This window comes from Colletotrichum karsti (genome assembly GCF_011947395.1).
Source record: "Colletotrichum karsti strain CkLH20 chromosome Unknown Scaffold29, whole genome shotgun sequence".
Lineage (NCBI taxonomy): Eukaryota > Fungi > Ascomycota > Sordariomycetes > Glomerellales > Glomerellaceae > Colletotrichum > Colletotrichum karsti.
In genome coordinates, this window is record NW_024065929.1 from 33,419 (window position 1) to 53,642 (window position 20,224).

Below are 20,224 nucleotides of genomic sequence, written 5' to 3' on the forward strand. Positions count from 1 at the left end.
ACGCTGAGGTCTATGGTGGTGGTTGAGACGAACACAAAAGATCGCATCGACATCGCTGGAAGAAACGCCAAGAGCCGCTGTATGTTAGCCAAGCAGTTTTTATCAGCTTACCTATCTATTCCGCCAAATGAAATTGAGGCTCATTGATAACACCTTGAATTTTGAACTACATTGTTGCATTCCAAATATCTCCAGTCAATCTGAACAATCAGTTGGCTTCGTAGGTTCACCAAACTGCTCTCGCTTGTCTCTTACTCGTCCACCATCGAGCTCAACTTCCGTATTGAGACATGATGAGAACGGCGCCATCATGCTAGCCGTTATCACACCTAGAGCACCTCAATTCAGTGGGAATCAGGATGAAGTATTGAGACTCTGCTGAAGCTTCTTCACAAATTCATACAAGCAATTGGGTTCTTTTTATGGCTATTGTCTGGTATTCTAAATCTGATCTTTCAAAACCCGATCCACAAGTGCAGCTGCCTGCAACACTTCTTCATCTTCGAAGTGCTTTCCCACCAACTGCAAACAGACGGGTACGCCATCAAAGGTTTCGGGGTCATCTATAGCGCCTCGGTGTTAGTTCCATACCCACCAATTCAAGGATCTACGTCCAGTGTGGTATAACTTACATTCTTTCCATTCCTTCTCATCCTCTGAACTTCTGGGCTCGTAAGATGCATCAAACACATCAATGTTCTTGTTCACTCGCAGTCCGCTAGGCAAAATTGCTGCGGGCTGGTCAAGAATGTTCCATATGGCCGTGTAGTTCCAGTACTTGGCGCCACCCTGCAAAACGCCGGCACCGACGTATGCCGGACATAGGATGAAGTCAACGCCCTTCTGTTTCATCAAAGCGTGGTACTCGCGTCTATACAACTCTCTTTCGGCATTCAAAGACCAGTTTTCGGCTACGGTGAGCGGCCGAGACTTTGAAAACTGGAAGGCATGTTCGGTAAGAGGGAGGGTCGGCTCGCCCCCTTCCGCGAAGGTGTCAAGGTAGGGCTTGGGTCCCTGAGGGAAGTATAGCGCAGACTGTAAGTCGATCATTAGCTGGATGTTGGAAACTGGTGTTGCGGTCACTCAGAGCAGCCGGAGTCTCATGAACTTACAACAATGTTCCAACCAAGAGCGTGATCAAAAGGCTCCCACTTAACAACATTCACCCCAGAGCTTTTCAGCTTTTCCGCCGCAAGATTCAGAGCTCGGAGAACTGGTGGGTGAGGCCTAACGCATCTGTTTGCGGAATCGGATGTCAGCATGTGTACTCCCACACAGATCATCTTGACTGACGTCAAGTGGCATTAGCTTACCCATCATCAAGCATGACTCCAATCGTGATGTGTTTTTTAGCGGCGAGCTGTCGCCAATGCAGTGGAACCAAAGATGTCTCGGTTTGCCACGGCTCTGCCCCCAACATTGCGCCCATGAATCTGTCCAAGTCACTCACACTCTGGCCCAATGGACCTGCCACGCCTCGGATGCTTTCCTGACCGGACGTGATCCCAAAGTTTCCCAGGCATGGAACTCTCAAAGCGGTCGGCCGGAACCCATAGCAACCGTTGAAAGCAGCCGGGATTCGGATGCTGCCGCCAATGTCTGTACCTACACCGATCACCGAACACTTGGCTCCGACAGAAACGCCCTCGCCTCCCGAAGAGCCTCCAGGAGAAAGCAACAGGTTGTTGGGGTTTAAAGTAAGGCCTGTAATGTTGTTGTTGCAGTCCAAGTGCTGGTCATTTTGCGTCAGCAAAGCCAATCTTGCTGCTCTGACAGCAACTCAATCTTCTCACCATTAATGACTGGGGCTGATTCGTTCTAACGTGTATAACTGCTCCCGCCTGCTTTAAAATTTGAATGGAAAGGGCATCCTCAAGCGGAACATTGGAGATCTTCGACACAAAACCGGCATGGGTGATGCGTCCGCCCATGCCAATGTGCTCCTAGTTTGTCATAAACGTCAGCAAGCTGAATTTCAATGGCATGGGGCCCCGGCTGTTGTTGCGATCTCTTACCTTTACTGAGGTTGGGATACCATGCAAAGGTCCAAACAATTGGCCTGTCTTCTTGAAATGAGCATCAAGCTCATCAGCCCTTTTCAAGGCAGATTCGGCCAAAATCTCAGTGGCAAAATTAGTCTATAAACGTGGAAATACTGATTAGTAAACACGTTGCACAACCTCGAAGCACTTTTCGTACCAGCTGGTGGATGATGGTGGTCCTCTTCAAGAACGCCACAATGACCTCTCGTACAGTCCATTGCCCAGACTTGTATTTCTCCAACAAGCCCGAGGCATCTTGTTCTGTCATCTCCAGCTCCTCAGTCGTGAGGATTCCTGATTCGTATGGAATACCTTGAACATCGCGTCGTTCCTTGGGCGGCAACTGGCTATCCGGAAGAAGGTAGTCTTTGGGGATCGATCTCTGCTGTATGTCGATACAGATTTGAGCAAGCTCTCTCCAGTTTTGAGTGATCTTTTTGATAACCATGATGACGTGAAAGGCGCAGCGATAATGATGGTGGTGGTAATTTTCTTTTACGTCGTGACGTGCGTATGTAACGTGAGCCGGTCGACCGGGTAGATCTCTGCAAGTTGTCGATTGGCGAAGGGCATCATCGTTCTTCTCTTTTGGACGCCTTTGCACTTTGTACAGTTTCACAGACAATGCAATCCTCTGTTATCAGCTGCACCTATCTTGGCCGGTGTTGGTTGCTTTCCTGCCTATCGCTGTCAACTTCCCCGGCTGGATATCGCAGCGGGTCCATTCTCCACGCAGGTTGCATTGCGTATCCCATCAAATGCTCCCGCTTGTCAGCTCCGCATGCACATCCACCTCCACATTGAAAAGCAAGGAACGGTACTGGGTGAAGATATCCGAGCTTCAAATCAAGTATATCTTTGCCCCTCTGAAGACCTCTTGATCGTTATCGGATCATGTCCGATCGATATCTCTTGGAGCTTACCCTAGACGCCGAGGTCGTGTTGTTATCAGCTCGCCCCGCGTTAGCTCCCTGTAAGAGCTCTCCCTGTCAAACGCAGCTTATCAGCACCCCGACAAATGTTGTGGTTGGTGGCGTCTGTGTTACACCTCGGTGAGCCAAGACCGCATCAAAAGCTTGAGACGGCGTTGTCGTACTCAGCGTCATAAGTAGGGAGAAACCCATCGTTGAAACCAAACGCAACGGCTTCGCCCTTTTGCCTTTCCATCCTCAACTGAGGCTTTACCGGATTTCGTCTAAACCCCAACCATATCGTCTTTGCTCATCAGCTTCCTCTAGCAGGTATAGATCGGCAATATGGCCTCCGGCGACCATGGAAAGCCTGAAGGCGAGATCCTGCCTCCTGGCACTACCAGACTCATCGACTTAGACGGCTCTGTCATCGGTCAACATGCAACCGGTTCAGATGAGGCAGATATCATCCTCGTTCCCCGGCCATCTGAGGACCCGGAAGATCCGCTCAATTGGACCAGAAAGCGAAAGCTTCTTGCTACGTCTTGTGTCGTCCTGTACACTATCATGATCGCTATTCCCAGTAGTGCGGTGTACTCCGTTGTTACTCCAATTCGAAAGGCGACTGGTCTGTCTCTTGAAGACATTAACAACGGAACGGGCATCATGGTAAGAACCAACGAGGGCTTCCTCCTCATACTCGACATTTGCTGATAAAATGGGCGAGTAGTTCCTATTCTACGGCTGGGGATGCATTATTTGGCAACCTCTCGCTCTTCAATACGGCAAAAGACCAGCCTATCTAGCGTCTTTAGTCGCGAATATTGTGAGTACCAGTGAACACTATATTTATCATGCATGCTGATAGTTGTGTCGTTTAGATTATTCTTGCTACTGCGCCAATGTGCACGACGAAACACACCTACCTCGCGAATCGAATCCTACTGGGTCTATTTGGAGCACCAGTGGAATCTCTGTGTGAGATATCCATCACCGATATTGTACGCATACATGACATCATTCAATGACGAGTCCCATAAGACTAATCCGGTCGCAGTGGTTCGCCCATCAGCGCCCGAAGTATCTTGCGCTCTACGGCTGGGGTCTCTCGTTGACCGGCAAGCTCGCCCCGATGCTTTCGGGCTTCATCAACGTCGGCATGGGATGGAAATGGACACTGGTAAGATTCGTCCTTGGAGACATACTTTCATCATGCTGATCATATTGTTACCAACGCAGTGGTGGTGCTCGATCTTCAACGGCATAGCTCTTGTTTATTGTTTCTTGTTCATGGAAGAGACCAACTATGACAGAGCTCCAAGGCCAGCGGACCATGGTGAAGCTTTGGTAACTGAGAGTCGAGCAACCGAGTCGCCTACTGGCGAGAGTGAAACAAAGGTCGCGAACGTGACCGACAAGCAGGATCTCTCGACCGCCAATCCTACTGATAGCGAGACTGGGCAAGTCATCTACCCCCGAAAAACTTTCATTCAAAAGCTCGGCATCAAGGACAAGCGTAGGCCCAACCGGATGTTGGATATTGCGCTCGGCTCTATGAGAGGTTTCACCTACCCTTCTGTGGTCTATGCTGGGTATGTTACCATCATGTTCTATCAATATGATGCAGTGCTAACCTTTCCAGACTGATGTACGGGGCAAACAACCTGGTATGGTCAGGTGTTCAAAATGCAACTGCCGGAACGGTGTACACCACCATGTATGGCTTTTCCACTGCTGGCGTTGCTGCTGCGTACGCAGGTGGTGTTCTAGGCACGATCGTCGGGTGAGTCCTACAACAGAAAGAAGCTCTTTGAGGCTTGGTGGCTAATTCAACTCACGAACAGAGGCTACTACTGCGGCAAGGTTGGCAAGATCCTCACCATCAAGCTTGCTCGCCGCAACAACGGAATCTCGGAGTCGGAACACTCGCTGTGGCTATTCGCCGCTTCAATGTTTCTCGTGCCTTTCAGCATGATTCTTTACGGTCTGGGTGTGGCTTACCATATTCATTGGATTGGTCTCGTTATCTCTCAGTTCACCCTCGCCATCAACAATGCACTGTCAGTCGCGGGTTCTCTGGGCTACGCCATTGCCTCGTATCCGCAGCTGTCTGGTGACATGATCACCACCTGCGTCATCATCCGCAACACGATGAGCTTCGCGATCAACTACGGTATCACTCCCTGGCTGAACCACATGGGCTATCGCAATACATACATCATTGTTGGTGTCATTGGCTTTGTTTGGAATGCTAGCATTTTTATCATGGCGAAATATGGTAGAACTATGAGAGAGAAGAGCGCGAAGAGATACTGGGAACACGTTGCCAAGGCACATGCGAAGGGTTTGAGTCACTGAGTCTGTACGTATTCCTCGGTTTTCAACCGGAAAGGACGCATCTCGAATGTGAGTCGGCAACACTACGTTGCCTCGACTCGTTTAGTGACAGTGTGCAGTAAATTTAACAGGACATGGAGAGTTGTTGTGATTGACAGTTCTATTTGTCGCTGAACTTGTATATCTCATCAGAAATACGTCATGTTTACGATTTATGATTTTCCAGCTCGTACATATGTGTGTCTCTGGGGAGGTTCCCGGGTATTCGGTGTAAGTAGCAAAAGAGAAACGCCATAACAAATGAATGTCTATCTTTGAATAAAGATTCAAACATGGGCCGCTATATGATACATCGCTGTTGCAAGACGACATGAGAACAACGTCTATTTAGAAGATAGACCGAATGAAACCTGAAAAGGTGCTTGACACTTTACTCAGTATTGACGTTTCTGAGTTTGCTGTGACAACGCTTCGGTCTGTCTCACTAGACCGCCGTCTTTGATGCATCTCCTTGACAAACTTGGGCCAAGTATTGGTCAATACGAGATACTTGATGTGTTTCTGGGCGCTGTCGAAAGCCGTCGCATCAAATCCGGCAGGGATTTCACCGGTGTACCGGACTTGACGCCGAATGTCCGGTTCGCTGTCTGTCCTTGACCCATCGCGAACTTGATGAGTATGGTCGAATGGCGTGATCGGGTTGATGGAAGTTTCGTCGCCGAACAGAATCCGAGCCGATTTCTCAAACATAGCCTCGAGATGCTTGAGCTCGGTTGATGGGAGGTTGAGAGGAAACTCGGCTAGCGTCAGGGAGATGAAGTCGGCGTAGATATCGAGGGCGCGGTTGTATGCGTTGAGCATGGTTTCGTTATTGACTGACAAGCTTTCGGGCGATGCCGGTCGCGCCGGCCAAGCAGAAGACTTCCATGCCACCACTCGAGTGATGAAGGCGATGTTCTCGCCTGAAAAGTCGCTTAGAGCTGAGAACTCCTGCAATGAGCCTCGGTTCTCGCGCAAAGCGTAGTCAAGAGCGCTCATGGTAAGTAGGCGACAGTCCGGTTCAGGGCCAAGCTCGCTCGAGTCGAGTTTGTAGGCCGAAGGAAAACCTTTTTCCAGCAGACTGGCCGAGGTCACACGTTTGCACTTTCCGTAGTTCGAGAAAGCAGTGGATGTAGGTCTGACGGTGCTTGCCTGGCTTGAAGTATCCCATTTGGCGTTCGACTCTACTGTGTGTTTGCTGAGCATTCGAAGTCGTATGACTTGGATTGCTGGGACAAAAATGGCGAAGATTTCGAAGGCCATCGATGAAAGGTGAAGCCTAGTAGTATCTTGTTAGCTAAGATGTCTTCCACATATGAAGGCCTACAACGTGGGCACACTAACCATTGGCTTGGTGGAAAATAGGGGTTGATTTTGGCAAAAGCGGGTGCGTATGATGCAGCAAGAAACATCGGCGTGGCATGAAGACTGACAACGGAAAGATTAGCTTATGAAATGCTCCAGCAGAAGAATCAAAGACACCAACCTTGCTAGACAGCAGCCAACGGTTTGCGTTCGCCATCCCATTGTGTCACGGATGGACCATGCTTTCCAGAGCATAGTCGGAGCGACCTGTTACGATTTTTGTTAGAGAAGGCATCGGTCTCCATTGAGCATTGAAGAACTTACGATCCAAGCCCAAACAAATTGCCACAGCACCGTTGGCCACCACTCCCACCCTCTTCCCAAGTCTTCCATCTGCTCCATAATATTTGATCCTCGGATTTCCGTTCCCGGGATACCGAAAGTAGGATGATACTTCTTGCAGGAAACCCACATGGCGATAGTGAGAAGCACCTGAACCAGAGAGATCAGTATCTCTGGAAACTCAATGAGATAAACGGGGATGCTTACTTGAACGATCATGCAAATACCAATCGGAACCATAATTCTCTTCGTATAACTAGCGTTTCTCAGCCGACAGAGCCAAGAAGTTCGTGAACCATCGCAGCCAGCCCTGCCTCGTCTGCTTCCTTCCCCAGTTCCAGTGAAGTGTAGTTTCTGAAGCTTTGCGACGTGGAGAAACCGGCTGTTGGAAGCATGGAACAAAGCAATGCCGAGCGGAAACCACGTCCCCATGACGACGTACTGAACGTCATACGCCAGAACCACCGGCATAGTTCCCCCAATCGGATACGTGATCTGGGCGAGAATCCAGTATAGGTGGAGGCAAATGATGGCTGCGAATGACAGGGGCAGACCGCGGAGCCTGAGAATTGGGCTTCGACGATTCACCCAGCAGAAGACCATACCCGCAATGACAAGCGCTGTCCATGTTGCGCAGAAGGTGAGGTAGAAGATACCTAAGCTGTCGAAGTTTGGTGGCGATGGCGGAAGATTGTAAATAGTAAGACTTGCCAGTGCAGCAGGGTCCATGGTGTCGGGTTGGATGACGAGAGAGATGTTTTCCCAGTTCTTTTGTTTTTAGCAGGAAGCGAGACGGGAATTCGTTTGCTTTTCAAACATGGAGATCTTGAAGATGCTCGGGGGAAAGGGAAGGGCAAAAGTGAAGTCTAGAAGGCAGTCAAATCGTAGACCATTGGCATCGGCAACATTTGATCGAACATTCAAGATCTTTAGGGGCCGTCAAACAATAGCGTGCTTGGCAATCTAATACGGAAGTGATGCAGCCGCACGCACAGCTTCGCCTGGAGCAGCAAATCCACTTGTTTATGCCGAGTATCGAACCCCCCCTCCACTTGCGTAACGCCTCCTTGTCATAGTGAGAAACTTCTCGCAAGGCACAACTCCGACAAGTTTAGGGGTCCCGAATCATGTTGCTATCTCATTCTTTGTCGATCTTAAGGGCGTTCGTCCGTGCCCTCGGCACCCCGGATCAAACCGCCTTCGACTAGACGTTATAGTCAGCCGCGCTAGACGCTTGTTGCCCAATCAAACGATTACCGTGGCTCTACGTGCCGACCCTCTTGCCAATGGTTTTGAGATCTTCGTGAGTTAACATTTTCGAGGCAAGGCGATGTGGAGAGCTTCAAGTGCGCCACAATTCATGAATGACCAATGAATAGCTGGAAACCTCACACAAAGGTATTGAAAGACAGGTACGCGAGAGACGCCGCGCCTCTCAAGTCCAGTCCTTTTGTAGCGACCGAGACGACGTCGTGATCGACAGTGACAGATACAAGTAAACCAAACGAAACATCCAATCTCTAGCGGACAAATTTGAACGGTTCAAAGCCATCCCGAGCTGCGGCACTTGTGTGGACGGATCGTGTGGACGAATCGCAAGAAGGGAGACACCTGTCATTTCTTTCCCCACAAGGTCCCTTTGGTAGGTATGGGGGTGCTAGGTGCTGTGAATACCGAAAAGCCTTCAACGGGATTGGTGTCACATACGATATTATTCCCGCGAGCTCCCATGCTCAGTTGGTGCTAGATCTTGTGCTAAGCATCGAGTACGATTGAGTCCAGGTGCGACTAATCTTATGTAGTGCTGCAGGGTTCCCCTGAGCTAGATGATCTGCTCAGTGTCTTGGCTTGCCTATGAACTGCTTGACTTCGGATAAGAAGCTTCGCCTCCGTGAGCTCGCGGGAGATCTTCGATAACATGAATCAATGTGACAAATCATAATCGGATTACTGAACGCTAAAGTGCATCTATCATGATCAGCAGTGTGCTGAGATGTCCGGCAGTGAGGGTTGTTCCAAATATGCCTGCTTCTTTCATGTGTTGGTGATAGTAATCCAGAATGCCAAATGGCGTCAAATGTTTATAGATCGATAAGTGTGATGTTGAATTCCAAGAGTTAGTTCCACATCTGGACCTTTTGCCAAAAATGGTTCTGACGAAAAGGGAAGTTCATCTCATGTTCGGGACACGCATGACCCGAACGGGCTCCACTCTAACGGCAGACTCGGCCCCGCATCTCCGACTCCATGCTCGGGCTTACGCTCGCCGTCATTCGTTTGGTTCACAGCAAGCTCACCGTGGCCTAAAAGCGGTAATATTTCTCAACTTAGAATATTCGACAACGAAGCACTGTTCTCGAAACACTGAGTGGACTAAGCCACAACCATGCATTGCTTTTCTTCCTAACGATTGGCCTTCCTTCCTGGCACTGATGTGATCTAATTAACCTTGCTCATTCGTTGCAACATTCAGGGTTAAGATGAAGATGCGGCGCCTAGCAGTTTATTCTAAGACTACGCTGCACTCCCAATATAAATCGTTGAATTCACCTAGGATATATGGTTTTGTGGTCAAGTTCATGTCGAACTCAAACTATTATTGAAGCATCTTGAGAAGAGCATTGCTTTCCTACGCCCGACACTCAATATGTCACCATCCTTCTCGACGCCTCCATACCCTTCTTCATCCGTCACCCCTTTCACAGTCGACATTCCCTCATCATTCCTCGCGTCTCTCCGGTCTCTCCTTCAATTATCCAAGATCGGTCCCGCCACGTGGGAAAACACTCAACCAGCCTTTGGGACGACTCACAAATGGCTATCCGAGGCCAGAGAGGCATGGCTAGACCCGTCCGTATTCTTGTGGCATTCTCACCAATTACGCATCAACGCGATACCCAACTTCATCTCAACCCAGTCGCTCTCGGATCTGGATTTTAAGTGGACGCAAGGCATTGACTACAATCTTCACTTTCTTGGCCTCTTCTCCAGCCGTAAAGATGCTCTGCCAGTCGTCGTCCTTCATGGATTTCCGGGCAGCTTCATGGAGTATCTGCCCGTTCTTGAACTTCTGAAAAGGAAGTACACCCCGGAGACATTGCCCTATCACATCATCGTCCCTTCCCTACCGGGCTACGGTTTCTCGTCATTCTCGGCGGCCTCTGAGGAAGATGTTTTTGTGAAGGCAGAGTTCGACTTCTACGATGCGGCGAACATTCTCAACCAATTGATGGTCCAACTGGGTTTTGGCGAGAGGTACATAGCTCACGGCGGCGACGTTGGCACCCTGCTTTCCAGAATCTTAGCGGAGACGTTTGATGGATGTAAAGCTTTTCACAGTATGTCGATTCCCCTCTCTCCCTCTTTGCCCGTCTTGATATTCGCAGGCTTAAATGTGAATTGCTTCAGTGAATGGTCTCTTCGCCACTAAAGAAACCCCTCCAAACGACATGGAAGGCTACACCGAGGAAGATAAGCAACGCATTGCCAATGCCCAAGCCTTCTTCGCCACAGGGACTGGATACTCTGTTATGCACCAGACCAAGCCCGGCACTGTTGGATTCACTGTCGCATCCAACCCGTTGTCTCTGTTAGCATGGTCAGCGAGTCCTACATTAATCCTTCCCCAACTCTCACGTTGTGATTCTAAACCTCAACCAAGCTGACCAGCTTTTAATAGGATTGGCGAGAAACTCTGTGACTGGGCGGAAGATCCCCCGCCAATTGACACCATCCTCGCGAACGTGACCCTTTACTGGGCCACGGACACCTATCCACGTTGCATCTACTCGAACCGCTTTCCAGCCAGCATTCCCTTCCCCGCAGAAAAGCCGTTCGGAGTGTCCAACTACCCCTTCGAACTGGTGCCAGCCCCAAAGGCTTGGGTCGAGAAGACCTTCCCCAACCTGATCTTCTACAAGGATTATGAAAGGGTAACTAAAGAAACCCGCTCCATCATATGTTTTTTGCGACTGACTAGCTTCATAGGGAGGACACTTTCCGGCTCTAGAAGAGCCCGAGGCAATGCTAGCCGGGCTGGAGGAGTTTCTCGCCAAAGTTCGACCCATGATTCACGAAGACACAGATCGAGGCGTCTCGAAGTGATGTTGAGTGCCGAAGTCGTGCAGACCTTGAAGCCCTCAGCCGTAGAGCTGAGCTCTTTTCTCGGAACACCCGTCGGCCCCTCGAACCCGTCAAATTTCGGTAAAAGCTTCTCTCGAGGAGGACAACAACGTAGAAGCATTCCAGCTCGCTTCGATTGTCTCGTGGTTCAGGCATTGCGAGGGGCCGTCACGAACGCCTCTGCCAGAAAACCATGTGTTTCTGGTAACACCGCACGTGGGAGCTGGCCGCTAGGGCGCCTCTTTCCCAGGGGAGTCTTATGTGAAAAGCCAGCTGATGCTCAAGAGTATGGCGATTTCCACCAGGGGCTGGATCTTTTGCGCAACTGTGGCTGGAAGGTAATGACCTGACAGGTGATTTCCATGGCTGTCGGTTTCTTCGTGATACACTGACATGGCGTACGACGCGCGATGTCTCAGTTGAATTAGGGCTGGTGGATACGTAAAGGGGGCGTCGGCGACGGATTCGAGAACACATTTTGATCTACGTATCTCCGTATCTTTAGTCTTCAAATGTTTCTGATCTCTGAGCTTTCATGTCGGCCTCTCCGATTGGGGGATATACTGTGATGAGAAGTCAAATATCCGTCATCGTCACGTCCAGCAATTGCAGTCCAGTAGCACAGCATGTGCCACGATTGCTTCAAACTCCCATCTTTCCAAGGCATGCCTTGCCGATCCATTTAATCGACGTATGCAAATCAACCCATCTCGTCCCTGGCATGTCGTAGGGGCTGAAGGGCTTGAAGCCTTTCAAGTATGGTATTGATTGAACGGGTAGACGCCGTGCCACGCGACGTGCAACCTCATCGCTCAGCGGTTGATTTCCTACCACGTGGGAACTTGATCTTCAGGGGCGGGTATCATCTCTGAGGTGTCCGTTCGAGATATATCGACTCGTATCCCGACTTGACACTTCCTCACCCTCATCGTCGTGACGTCGGTTCCTCTCAGGTATCCCAACATCATAAAGCAACCCTCGAGGGTCACCCAATTTCACAGCGTACAGACTCTGAGAAAGTTGAAACGGGGACTCGTTCCAAGAGGGGGGCGCTCTGTGACTCCGTATCGATGCAATCGCCCTTTCGGCTGGGTCCCAGGTCATGCAATCATATGCGCGCAGCCGTCGCGAGATTAGGTCGGCCCCGGCAGCGGCCGTGGCGAAAATCTTCCGCGGATGGGCTACATGTGGCCATGTTTATTGAACCCTCGTGCCCCTCGTGCCCCTCGTGCCACATGTATTTCTCGCGAGGTAGTCAGACGCAAGTCTGCCCGAGAGGCTCGCTGCCGAGCGTGCATCATGTCTCGGGCGGGCGGAGCGGATTCAATATCTTTGTCGAACGGCAGCAATACGGGTTCTGCATTTTCCCGTCGGAGGAGGAAGGTTAATGTTGACCAGCAGACGGTGTCAAACCTCCTTCGGCGTGGGAGTAGTGGAACAGGGACTACTCTCCCGCAGCAAGATGTCACTGCCAAAAGACCACATGTGCCTCTCCGGTGACGATTCCGACTTGCTGATATGCTTCGTGTCCACATTGTACATGCAATGATCTTCTGGGCTTCGGAATACCGACCCCAAATCTCAATAACTTTGGCTTGACAGATATTATTTATCGTCTGACCTTTCGTCCGCTAGAAGCAACTAGCGCAGTACGACAGAAGCTGTGTTCATCGATGTTGATGTTCCATGGGTCCAGGGTGGCAGCACAGAACGCCATGTGAAACTTGCATTATGTGCGGGTTCCTGAATACATCGGGTGTTGAAGAGCACATGTGAAACTATCCCGTTGTCGAGAACTCCTCGGAAGTCCTTTGTGTAGGATCGTGTAGCTGAGCTGAAGTCTTGATCGTCAGAGCATTTTAGAATCGCAATAATGAACTGGTATAAATGGTGACCAAGTTCTCGCTTCAGGAGGATGAGAGGAACATCATCATCAACAACCACAGTACAAACCTGACTACAATACCACAACGAACACAGAAACCAGCTACAAAATACGGTTCCAATTCCAACAATCTAACAAACACCCAAAACTCCAACTCGATTCCCCACCACTCAACCGCCAAAATGGTCAAATCTTCCTCCAAGCAATCTTCCTCCAAGTCCAAGAGTATGTGACATCTCCCCATCCAAAACCCACCCAAAATCCCAAACTGACATGAAAACCAGGCTCCGGCAGCAAGTCCTCCAGCTCCAAGAGCAAGAGCACCGTCCCAGTCGACCGGTCCTGGCAAGACCCCACGCTCGACCGCGGCCAACGCTCAGCCCAGGGCTCGAACGGCAACTACCCCGTCGGCCGGTGGCTCACGGAGCCGGCGTGGCAGGAGCCGTTCAACAACATCGGAGAGGTCCCCGCGGCCGGTTCGGCTGCGGGTTACGCCGGGGCGAGCCAGGGCTCGGGGGCCGCTGCTACGTATGCTACATCTCAGCACCGCCGCTGAGAGAGGTGCGGGTTGAGGAGCGGGGAGGGGAATCATGTGGGGATATGGAGGATGTCAAAATGTGTCGAGTGTTTTCTTTGGTTTTTAGATTTCTTGATTCGTAGATTAGACGGTTCTTTCAATAGACTTTCTCTGGGCCCACGATTTTTAGTCGCTCGCCGGTAACAGTGACGGTTGTGTCTGGACGCAATGCCTGCATACAATCTGGAGAAATCCTCGCCCATGAGATGGATATTCTGCAGTTGTGAATTGGCTCATCGGCTTGTCATCCTTTTTCCAAACTGATGGCGGCTCTATTGCTAATGTTTGGTGTGAGGAAAGAAACCAAAGAAAACTGTTCAAGTAAATCAGATTCACACAAGACCTCAAAAATATCGAGCTCCTTGCTAAGATCATCCATTACATTCCCTTCCGAATGCGACAAGTAGCGGCTTACACCAGCCGTACACTTACATGGAAATATTGAATCCAGCGAATTGGAAATACCACTCCAACCTATCTCACTTCATCGAATTTTAGTCGACTAAGGAAACAACTCAAGGCCTGTTAAGCTCGGCCAAGTGTTTTGAGGCTGCCACCACTCGAGTCATCTGGGAGGAAAGAGTCTCCAGTCGTCTTGGCCCTCCCTCCTTCCACACGACTGAAGTTCGAGCTAACTTCTCATCATGGAAGAAACAAGCTTCACAGGCTTCAGTCTAAGATCGATTTGACGCTAAGTGTGATAAACATGGTTTAAAAGTCAATATCACACGCCCCCGTCTGCGTTCCTGTCTTCTTCCCTAAACTTGCTCCGGTAGTGTGACAATGTGAATGGGCAAAGACTGCATCGACCACACCACACGCACACACGGTGAAGCCACCAAGACCTTCTCGATCCCACTGCGAATCCCACCCGTCGACTTAACAGTCTGAGTATTAGGCTGCTCATACTCGACGACGAGTATCGGACAACAGTGATACGACACTGTGCGATCAATGAGCAAGACTGCAGCAAGCGCACTGCATTGGTCTTCTTCATCTCAGAGTCTGGTGATAAGACAAATAAAACCCGGAAAACCCGTCTATGGCAAGATTGTATTTGTTCGTATGGACAGCAGTCTCCCGGGAGACGGTCAATATATAGAGATCTGCGGACACGATACGATAGGCTTGCACGTCAATCTGATGCCCACATCGCTGAAGGACCTCTCAGCGCGATTATGATGCTGCTTTGGGGAGTCTATCACAATTCGCATACACAATTTCAAGCAATTCACCATGATCGTCCCGACTCATAGCCGTGGTCAGTCCCGGGCTCACCTGACACCCGGAGACCCGGCCGCGTTTCGGGCCTAGCCCCACAGAAGCCCGGGGTTCGCGCCCGGTGTTGTGCCGGGAACGGGGCAGGCGCAAGAATGTTGGGTTCTACGGTGTCGGGTTCTCGTGATTGCGACGCACACTTACTTCCAGACTAATATCCGCGCATTCGCGGCGGAGGCTGGCCAAAATTGAATGACAAGTGCCAAGAGAGCCAGTCGAACCTTCAGCTAAGCCACGACTTGGCAGGTTAAGTACCTGTGGCTTGCAATGTGGTGTGGGAAATTTCGATGACTGCATAAGGAGCTGAGGGAGGATTTGACGTGTCGGAGAACGCAGTCTGAGCCAGCTGTCTTCGAGATGATGGTGCCTGGCCTGGCTGGCGGCCACGTCTCTCATAGGCACAGCGCGGGCCGAATGATGATGGTGAATGAGCCAAGGGCCCATCTTCATTCTTTTTTGCAATCTTTCCTTATCCGACCCCCGGGCTGGGATCAAGAAAATCAAACACAGCATTTTGTTTCTTTCGGGATCGACTGCATGTGCAAGGAAAGTCAAGCCCGTATTCCTTGCTGATTCTCTCGGCTATCGAGTCCGGACGCGCCCCCAAGCGGCGCCGAGCACGACCGCTCACCTTGGCGACGTCTTGGTAACTGCCAAAGCAGCTGTGGCAGCGTCATCAATTTGTTGTTATGGTTCCCCGCGAAAGCCAAGACCTTCGGGGAAGATGGAATGTCCGGGGGGTTGGTTGCGATTTAGATGTCCGGTAAACGGACGCGGCCGAGACGTGAATGGTCGATGATTATGATCTCGGTCGACAATGTGTGAATTGACTTTGGCTCGGACACGGGCGTTGGCGAGATTGACAAGTTGTGTGCGTTCGTAATCTGGCTGACTTTGGAGTGTATTTTTGGGATGATTCATCCCTCCCTGGCCATGCCGTTTCCAGATTGAGATGTTGGTGTGTAGGTTCTTAGATAAGCGGCGTGGTTCGCTGCAGAAGAACGAAGGTTTTTCGTTCCGTCCACTCGTCCAAGATTCGTCCAATTGAACGCGTCTTCATCAAGTGTTCCCTGCGCTTGTTTTTGATTTTTGCCCTGCAGCCAGGAAGGCAAAAAGCATAAGCATAAAGGCAGAAATGAGCACGTTCACTACTGTTGGTGTGTGGTGTGCATGACGTCAGCAAATCAGAGGCCGCCATTCGCTCAGACGGAAGGGAAATTGAGTAGCAGCGCGGGAGAACAGAGTTTACGGCACAAATGATGTGCCTGGCTGCTCCGAACTGCTGGGCTCTTGTTTTCCCTCCAGCTCCAGCAAGCTCTGGTTCCTCTTTTAGCGCTCCGGCTGGAGTTGGTGGCACAGTGGTGATACCTCGTCCTCAGTTAGCAGCTTAGCATCCTCCAGGGAACGAGAGGAAGACCCATTGGGCAATCAAGAGTCGATAGTGCCATCTGGCCGTCGTGTTTTGTCTTGAGAAGTCTGCCCTTGCCCTCTGGCCTTTTCTTAGTGTTTTCGTTAAGCCCCTTCTCCACGTGGAACCGCCTCCGTTCCCCGTCGAGGGATCCCCTTTGCAGTTTTACGCCTCAGTTTCAGTGTTTTGTCCGACAAGGAGGTCGAGCGGGAGTTGGAAACGGTGGGGAATGAAGGGGTGCGGCTTGCCTTATCGTGTCGGGACTGAATGAATGAAGGGCGAAAGAGTGGCCCAGGACGACGGAAAGTGTTTGCAGCTCCAGCGTCAGATCCAGCGTGTCCTCCCTTCTCCCTCGCTGATCTCTGGCTGCATTCTCTGCAGGGCGCTGAGACAGAGAGACGAGCGTTTGGGACCCAAGACACAATGGAAGACACGACTCCTCCGTTTTTTTGCGGATTCTGACCCCCGTCGTATTCATTTGTTCTCGACCCGAAGGTCCCTGGGAGCGAAATTCCCACAATAATTGCTGCAGGAATATTGGAGAAGAAATGCCCAGGAAGGGTAAGGCGGCATCCACATCAGCACCAGCCACCCCCCTGTACCAATGGACGCTTCCGTTTTCCGTCTGGTCCGTTGCATCACTGGATGGATGCTATTGCCTGTCCAGCTGGGCGGTTGACATGGGGAGAGCGGTTGATGGAAGGCGCCGATTGCGTTGCTGAAGAGAATAGTCGCTGTTGAGTGTTTTACGGGATGATAGTCTTCGTCTCTGGCGTCGTCGTTTGGTAGAGTCTTTAGCTTGGTGCCTCTTAACCACGTGTGGCACGTTTGGCCCTTCTCGGCTGGATCTCAGCAGTTGGACGGGTACCTTTTTGCCCAGATTTTCTCACAAAGAAGTGACAGAAGAAGGTTGCAAGCCCAAGTGTAGTTGTCGACAATGTTGACAGGACAGCAAGCCATGGCGAACGCCCTGCGCCGCAGAGGTGCCTTGATGGCGTGTTCGATAGCCAAGGCCAGGGCCATTCTCACCACCAGCGAGGCATCGGATGCAGATGTAGAGGTGGTCGAAGAAAAGGTGGCTGGCTTCGTCCCGTCTTGGAGGTTTCCCAGTCTGGTCTGTTGGCGTTGGCAGTGTTGTTGTCGTGCGTCTTCATTCCATCAAGCCGGCCGCTGCAACAGCACAGGCACTGCTGCACATGCACAGCCCGGTTCGTGCGACTTGTTGGTTGGCGTCTGCCAGCCAGTCCGATGGATTGCCGCAGTCAGAGCGAAGAGCAAGAGTTGTTTGGATGACGGACGAAACTTGAAGAGGAAGTGAAGAATTTGACGATGTCCTTCCTAAGTTGAACATGAGGGAAAGAAGGCCGTAGTGAGTCGCGACTTCCTTCCCAGCAGCAATGGAAGATGAGAGAAGGAATAGAAGGTACGTACTTCCCTCAGAGTCCCGCCTTCCCCAACCCGAGCTGTAAACCTGGCGGGAAGATCCAGCGGTCGTCGATGCCCCCGGGACGGCGCTAAACTGGTATTGGGACCCCGGACGCTGAATTGTCGCCAGCCACTGGTTGAATCAAGGCCTAAGAGCCCGTTGTTGCCGCAGCGCTTCCCTTGTCTCCCACGCAGCCGACCTCCCCTGCTGACCCTCCTTTCCCCCTCCTCTTTTTCAGGGCAGTCTCCTGCTGTTTTGCTGGCGCTTCGCAAGTACTCTCCCATACTAAATAACCGTGAAGGGTACTTGATCAGGTTTGGGTCGTACCATCCGATCCATCGGCGGTCCTTGGCTTTGGCCCGGCTGCCATTTGCCTGCTGTCTTACCGTGATTTCTTGCTTTTTGCCTGTCGATTCCCATCAATTCAGTCATCACTACCCGATTTCCTTCCTTTCTCTCCGCTCCCTCTTGTCTCTCAAAACTCTTCTTCCTCACCCCATCTTCAATACCGACCACCGCCAAGCACGAACAAGACGTCTTCTGACTCTCCCGATCAATCCGGTCCCTCCGATCCGCCTCCTTCTTCCCTCCACACACTCGCTTTGTCACCAAACGACGAGGTCCAAGAGGAACAACCGACACCACGTCACGCTCGCTGCCGACCGACATCTACACATTTCCGACATTCTATCGACATCTCCAGCTTCGCCGACCGACGCTTACGGACAAATCCCAAAATATCATCGCTGTCGACGGCCACCCTTTCCCGCCTCAACTGTGCATTTCCGGACGAAGGATCAATCATACCGTATTCGGGGCGCCGCCTGACACGAAATCTCGCTTCACTATTCACGATCCCACCCTCCCGAAGACCGAGCCGAACGAAACACCCCTGGTGACGAGTAACCGCCGCCCCTTCGAATTTACATCGCACTCGAAATCGCGACCCCGAAGTCAATCCAAAAACACAGCAGTCGCGACCTGTATACACATCCTCGAAATTCCGCCCGCGGAAACGAAGGAACTTGGCTTTCTCTGCCGCCTGCATCAAACAACCGGAAAGCAACGCTTTGAAGCACTCTGCGTGGCAGAAAGCTGGGACGGCAGCTGCACAGAGCAATACTGCAAGACATTCCCAGGGCTTCGGACGAAAACATAACGCTGCCGCGCATCGGCCAATTCGTCAGTGCATATCTCGAAAGCATCTTCTCGCCTCGACTCATTCCACACAAAAACCGAACCCCCAAGAAGGGTCTCGCTTCTTCCTACCTCGCAGCCAATAATCCGTCCCCGACTCGCTGGATTGTGGCTCAATATTGCCTTCGTGCCACTTGCGGTGTTTTGCTGCAATTGAGAGCTATTTTATTCTATTGCTCCCATTGTCTCCGCATTCCATTGTCTTGTTTGGCCATTTCGGTTGAACACCTACCTTTAAATCCCTACGAAGCCTCCTTTTCCATCTTCAACTTTCGACTCTAACAAACTTGACGCCTTGTCATCGTCGCCAAAATGTGTAAGTTTTCGCTAATGGAGCCTCGTGTGATGGACGAATCTTAACGCAATGCAGCTACTCCTACGACAACGATAATGCCCTTTGCGCAGCTGCCGTCTTGTGCACAGCAATGCGGTGTGCTTTTCGATGCCAACGGCGCTTGCGTCCCTCCCGCTGCCGCACAGGCCGACGAAACGACGTACGAGAAGTGCTTCTGCAGTTTCGGGGCTCTGCAGCCGTGGAAGACCGCTGCCACCGGTGTGTGTGAATACGCTGGCTGTGACGCCGCGGGATTCAGCAGTATTCAAGGATGGTTCACCGGCATGTGTAATGCTGTCGACGGCGCCGTCCAGACGTCGTCGTCAGCTTCTGCTACCAGCACGAGTAGCGGATCCAAAGGTTCTAGCAATAGTGGAAACGGAGGAGACTGGTGAGTGTATTGCTGCTAGGTCATCTTCATTCGCTGACCATTTTCACAGGCTCTCCAACCACTGGAGATGGGTAGTCATGCTCGTCATTCTCGTCGTCGCCATCGCCGGTATCTGGGTTGGTGCCTGCATCTGGCGCCGCCGCTACCTCAGGAGAAAGGACCGCATGTATGAGCTTGGTAAGCACGCTCACAAGGGCCCCAGCGGCATCATTGCTGGCTCCGGCGTCGACGTCAACAACGCTGGTCTGGCTACTGGTCCCGGATCATTCATGCCCGGGCCTGCAGCTGCCCCGTACGAGGAGAAGCCCAAGGAGAAGAAGAAGTGGACTGTCACTCAAAGGACGTGATGGACCCATCTCCGGACTGTGTAGGACTACTCTTCAACACTATCCCTCAACGGCTTACGAGACGGCGTTTCTATCATTTTCGGCATTCGGTGTTTGGACATTCATCTACGTTACTCTGGGCAAGACTCGTGTTTTTTTTCTTTATCATTATCGGCGTACGGTAGGGAACACGGGAGGACTGTTCGTTGGATACAAATCATTGGTGGTCCTTGGACCTCACCACACACAAAAGGGGGGTTTGCGACCGAGAAGTCGTTGGACATTTGCAAGGAGACTCAGCATC

General features: G+C 51.3%; 6 protein-coding genes across 6 annotated transcripts; 4 read left to right on the top strand and 2 right to left on the bottom strand.

Moving 5' to 3' along the window:
* Positions 1–441: 441 nt before the first annotated feature.
* Positions 442–2,490, bottom strand: CkaCkLH20_08542 (amidase; the record flags this gene model as incomplete). Its single annotated transcript, XM_038891257.1, has 7 exons — positions 442–563; positions 633–1,035; positions 1,113–1,236; positions 1,314–1,732; positions 1,794–1,943; positions 2,016–2,138; positions 2,200–2,490. 7 exons carry the CDS (start codon positions 2,488–2,490, stop codon positions 442–444), a joined length of 1,632 nt encoding a protein of 543 aa, XP_038743269.1.
* An 808-nt stretch (positions 2,491–3,298) lies between these two features.
* On the top strand, positions 3,299–5,311 carry CkaCkLH20_08543 (major facilitator superfamily transporter; the record flags this gene model as incomplete). The annotated part of the gene is made up of 7 exons (XM_038891258.1): positions 3,299–3,622; positions 3,684–3,779; positions 3,835–3,954; positions 4,011–4,133; positions 4,193–4,545; positions 4,596–4,736; positions 4,798–5,311. 7 exons carry the CDS (start codon positions 3,299–3,301, stop codon positions 5,309–5,311), a joined length of 1,671 nt encoding a protein of 556 aa, XP_038743270.1.
* A 366-nt stretch (positions 5,312–5,677) lies between these two features.
* On the bottom strand, positions 5,678–7,705 carry CkaCkLH20_08544 (uncharacterized protein; the record flags this gene model as incomplete). The annotated part of the gene is made up of 5 exons (XM_038891259.1): positions 5,678–6,608; positions 6,674–6,757; positions 6,816–6,901; positions 6,959–7,126; positions 7,184–7,705. 5 exons carry the CDS (start codon positions 7,703–7,705, stop codon positions 5,678–5,680), a joined length of 1,791 nt encoding a protein of 596 aa, XP_038743271.1.
* A 1,918-nt stretch (positions 7,706–9,623) lies between these two features.
* CkaCkLH20_08545 (uncharacterized protein) lies at positions 9,624–11,080 on the top strand (the record flags this gene model as incomplete). Its single annotated transcript, XM_038891260.1, has 4 exons — positions 9,624–10,314; positions 10,385–10,574; positions 10,656–10,908; positions 10,964–11,080. The coding sequence occupies 4 exons, from the start codon at positions 9,624–9,626 to the stop codon at positions 11,078–11,080; spliced, it is 1,251 nt and encodes a 416-aa protein (XP_038743272.1).
* A 2,085-nt stretch (positions 11,081–13,165) lies between these two features.
* On the top strand, positions 13,166–13,539 carry CkaCkLH20_08546 (uncharacterized protein; the record flags this gene model as incomplete). Its single annotated transcript, XM_038891261.1, has 2 exons — positions 13,166–13,208; positions 13,268–13,539. 2 exons carry the CDS (start codon positions 13,166–13,168, stop codon positions 13,537–13,539), a joined length of 315 nt encoding a protein of 104 aa, XP_038743273.1.
* A 5,720-nt stretch (positions 13,540–19,259) lies between these two features.
* CkaCkLH20_08547 (uncharacterized protein) lies at positions 19,260–19,941 on the top strand (the record flags this gene model as incomplete). The annotated part of the gene is made up of 2 exons (XM_038891262.1): positions 19,260–19,594; positions 19,644–19,941. 2 exons carry the CDS (start codon positions 19,260–19,262, stop codon positions 19,939–19,941), a joined length of 633 nt encoding a protein of 210 aa, XP_038743274.1.
* Between the last annotated feature and the right edge of the window lie 283 nt (positions 19,942–20,224).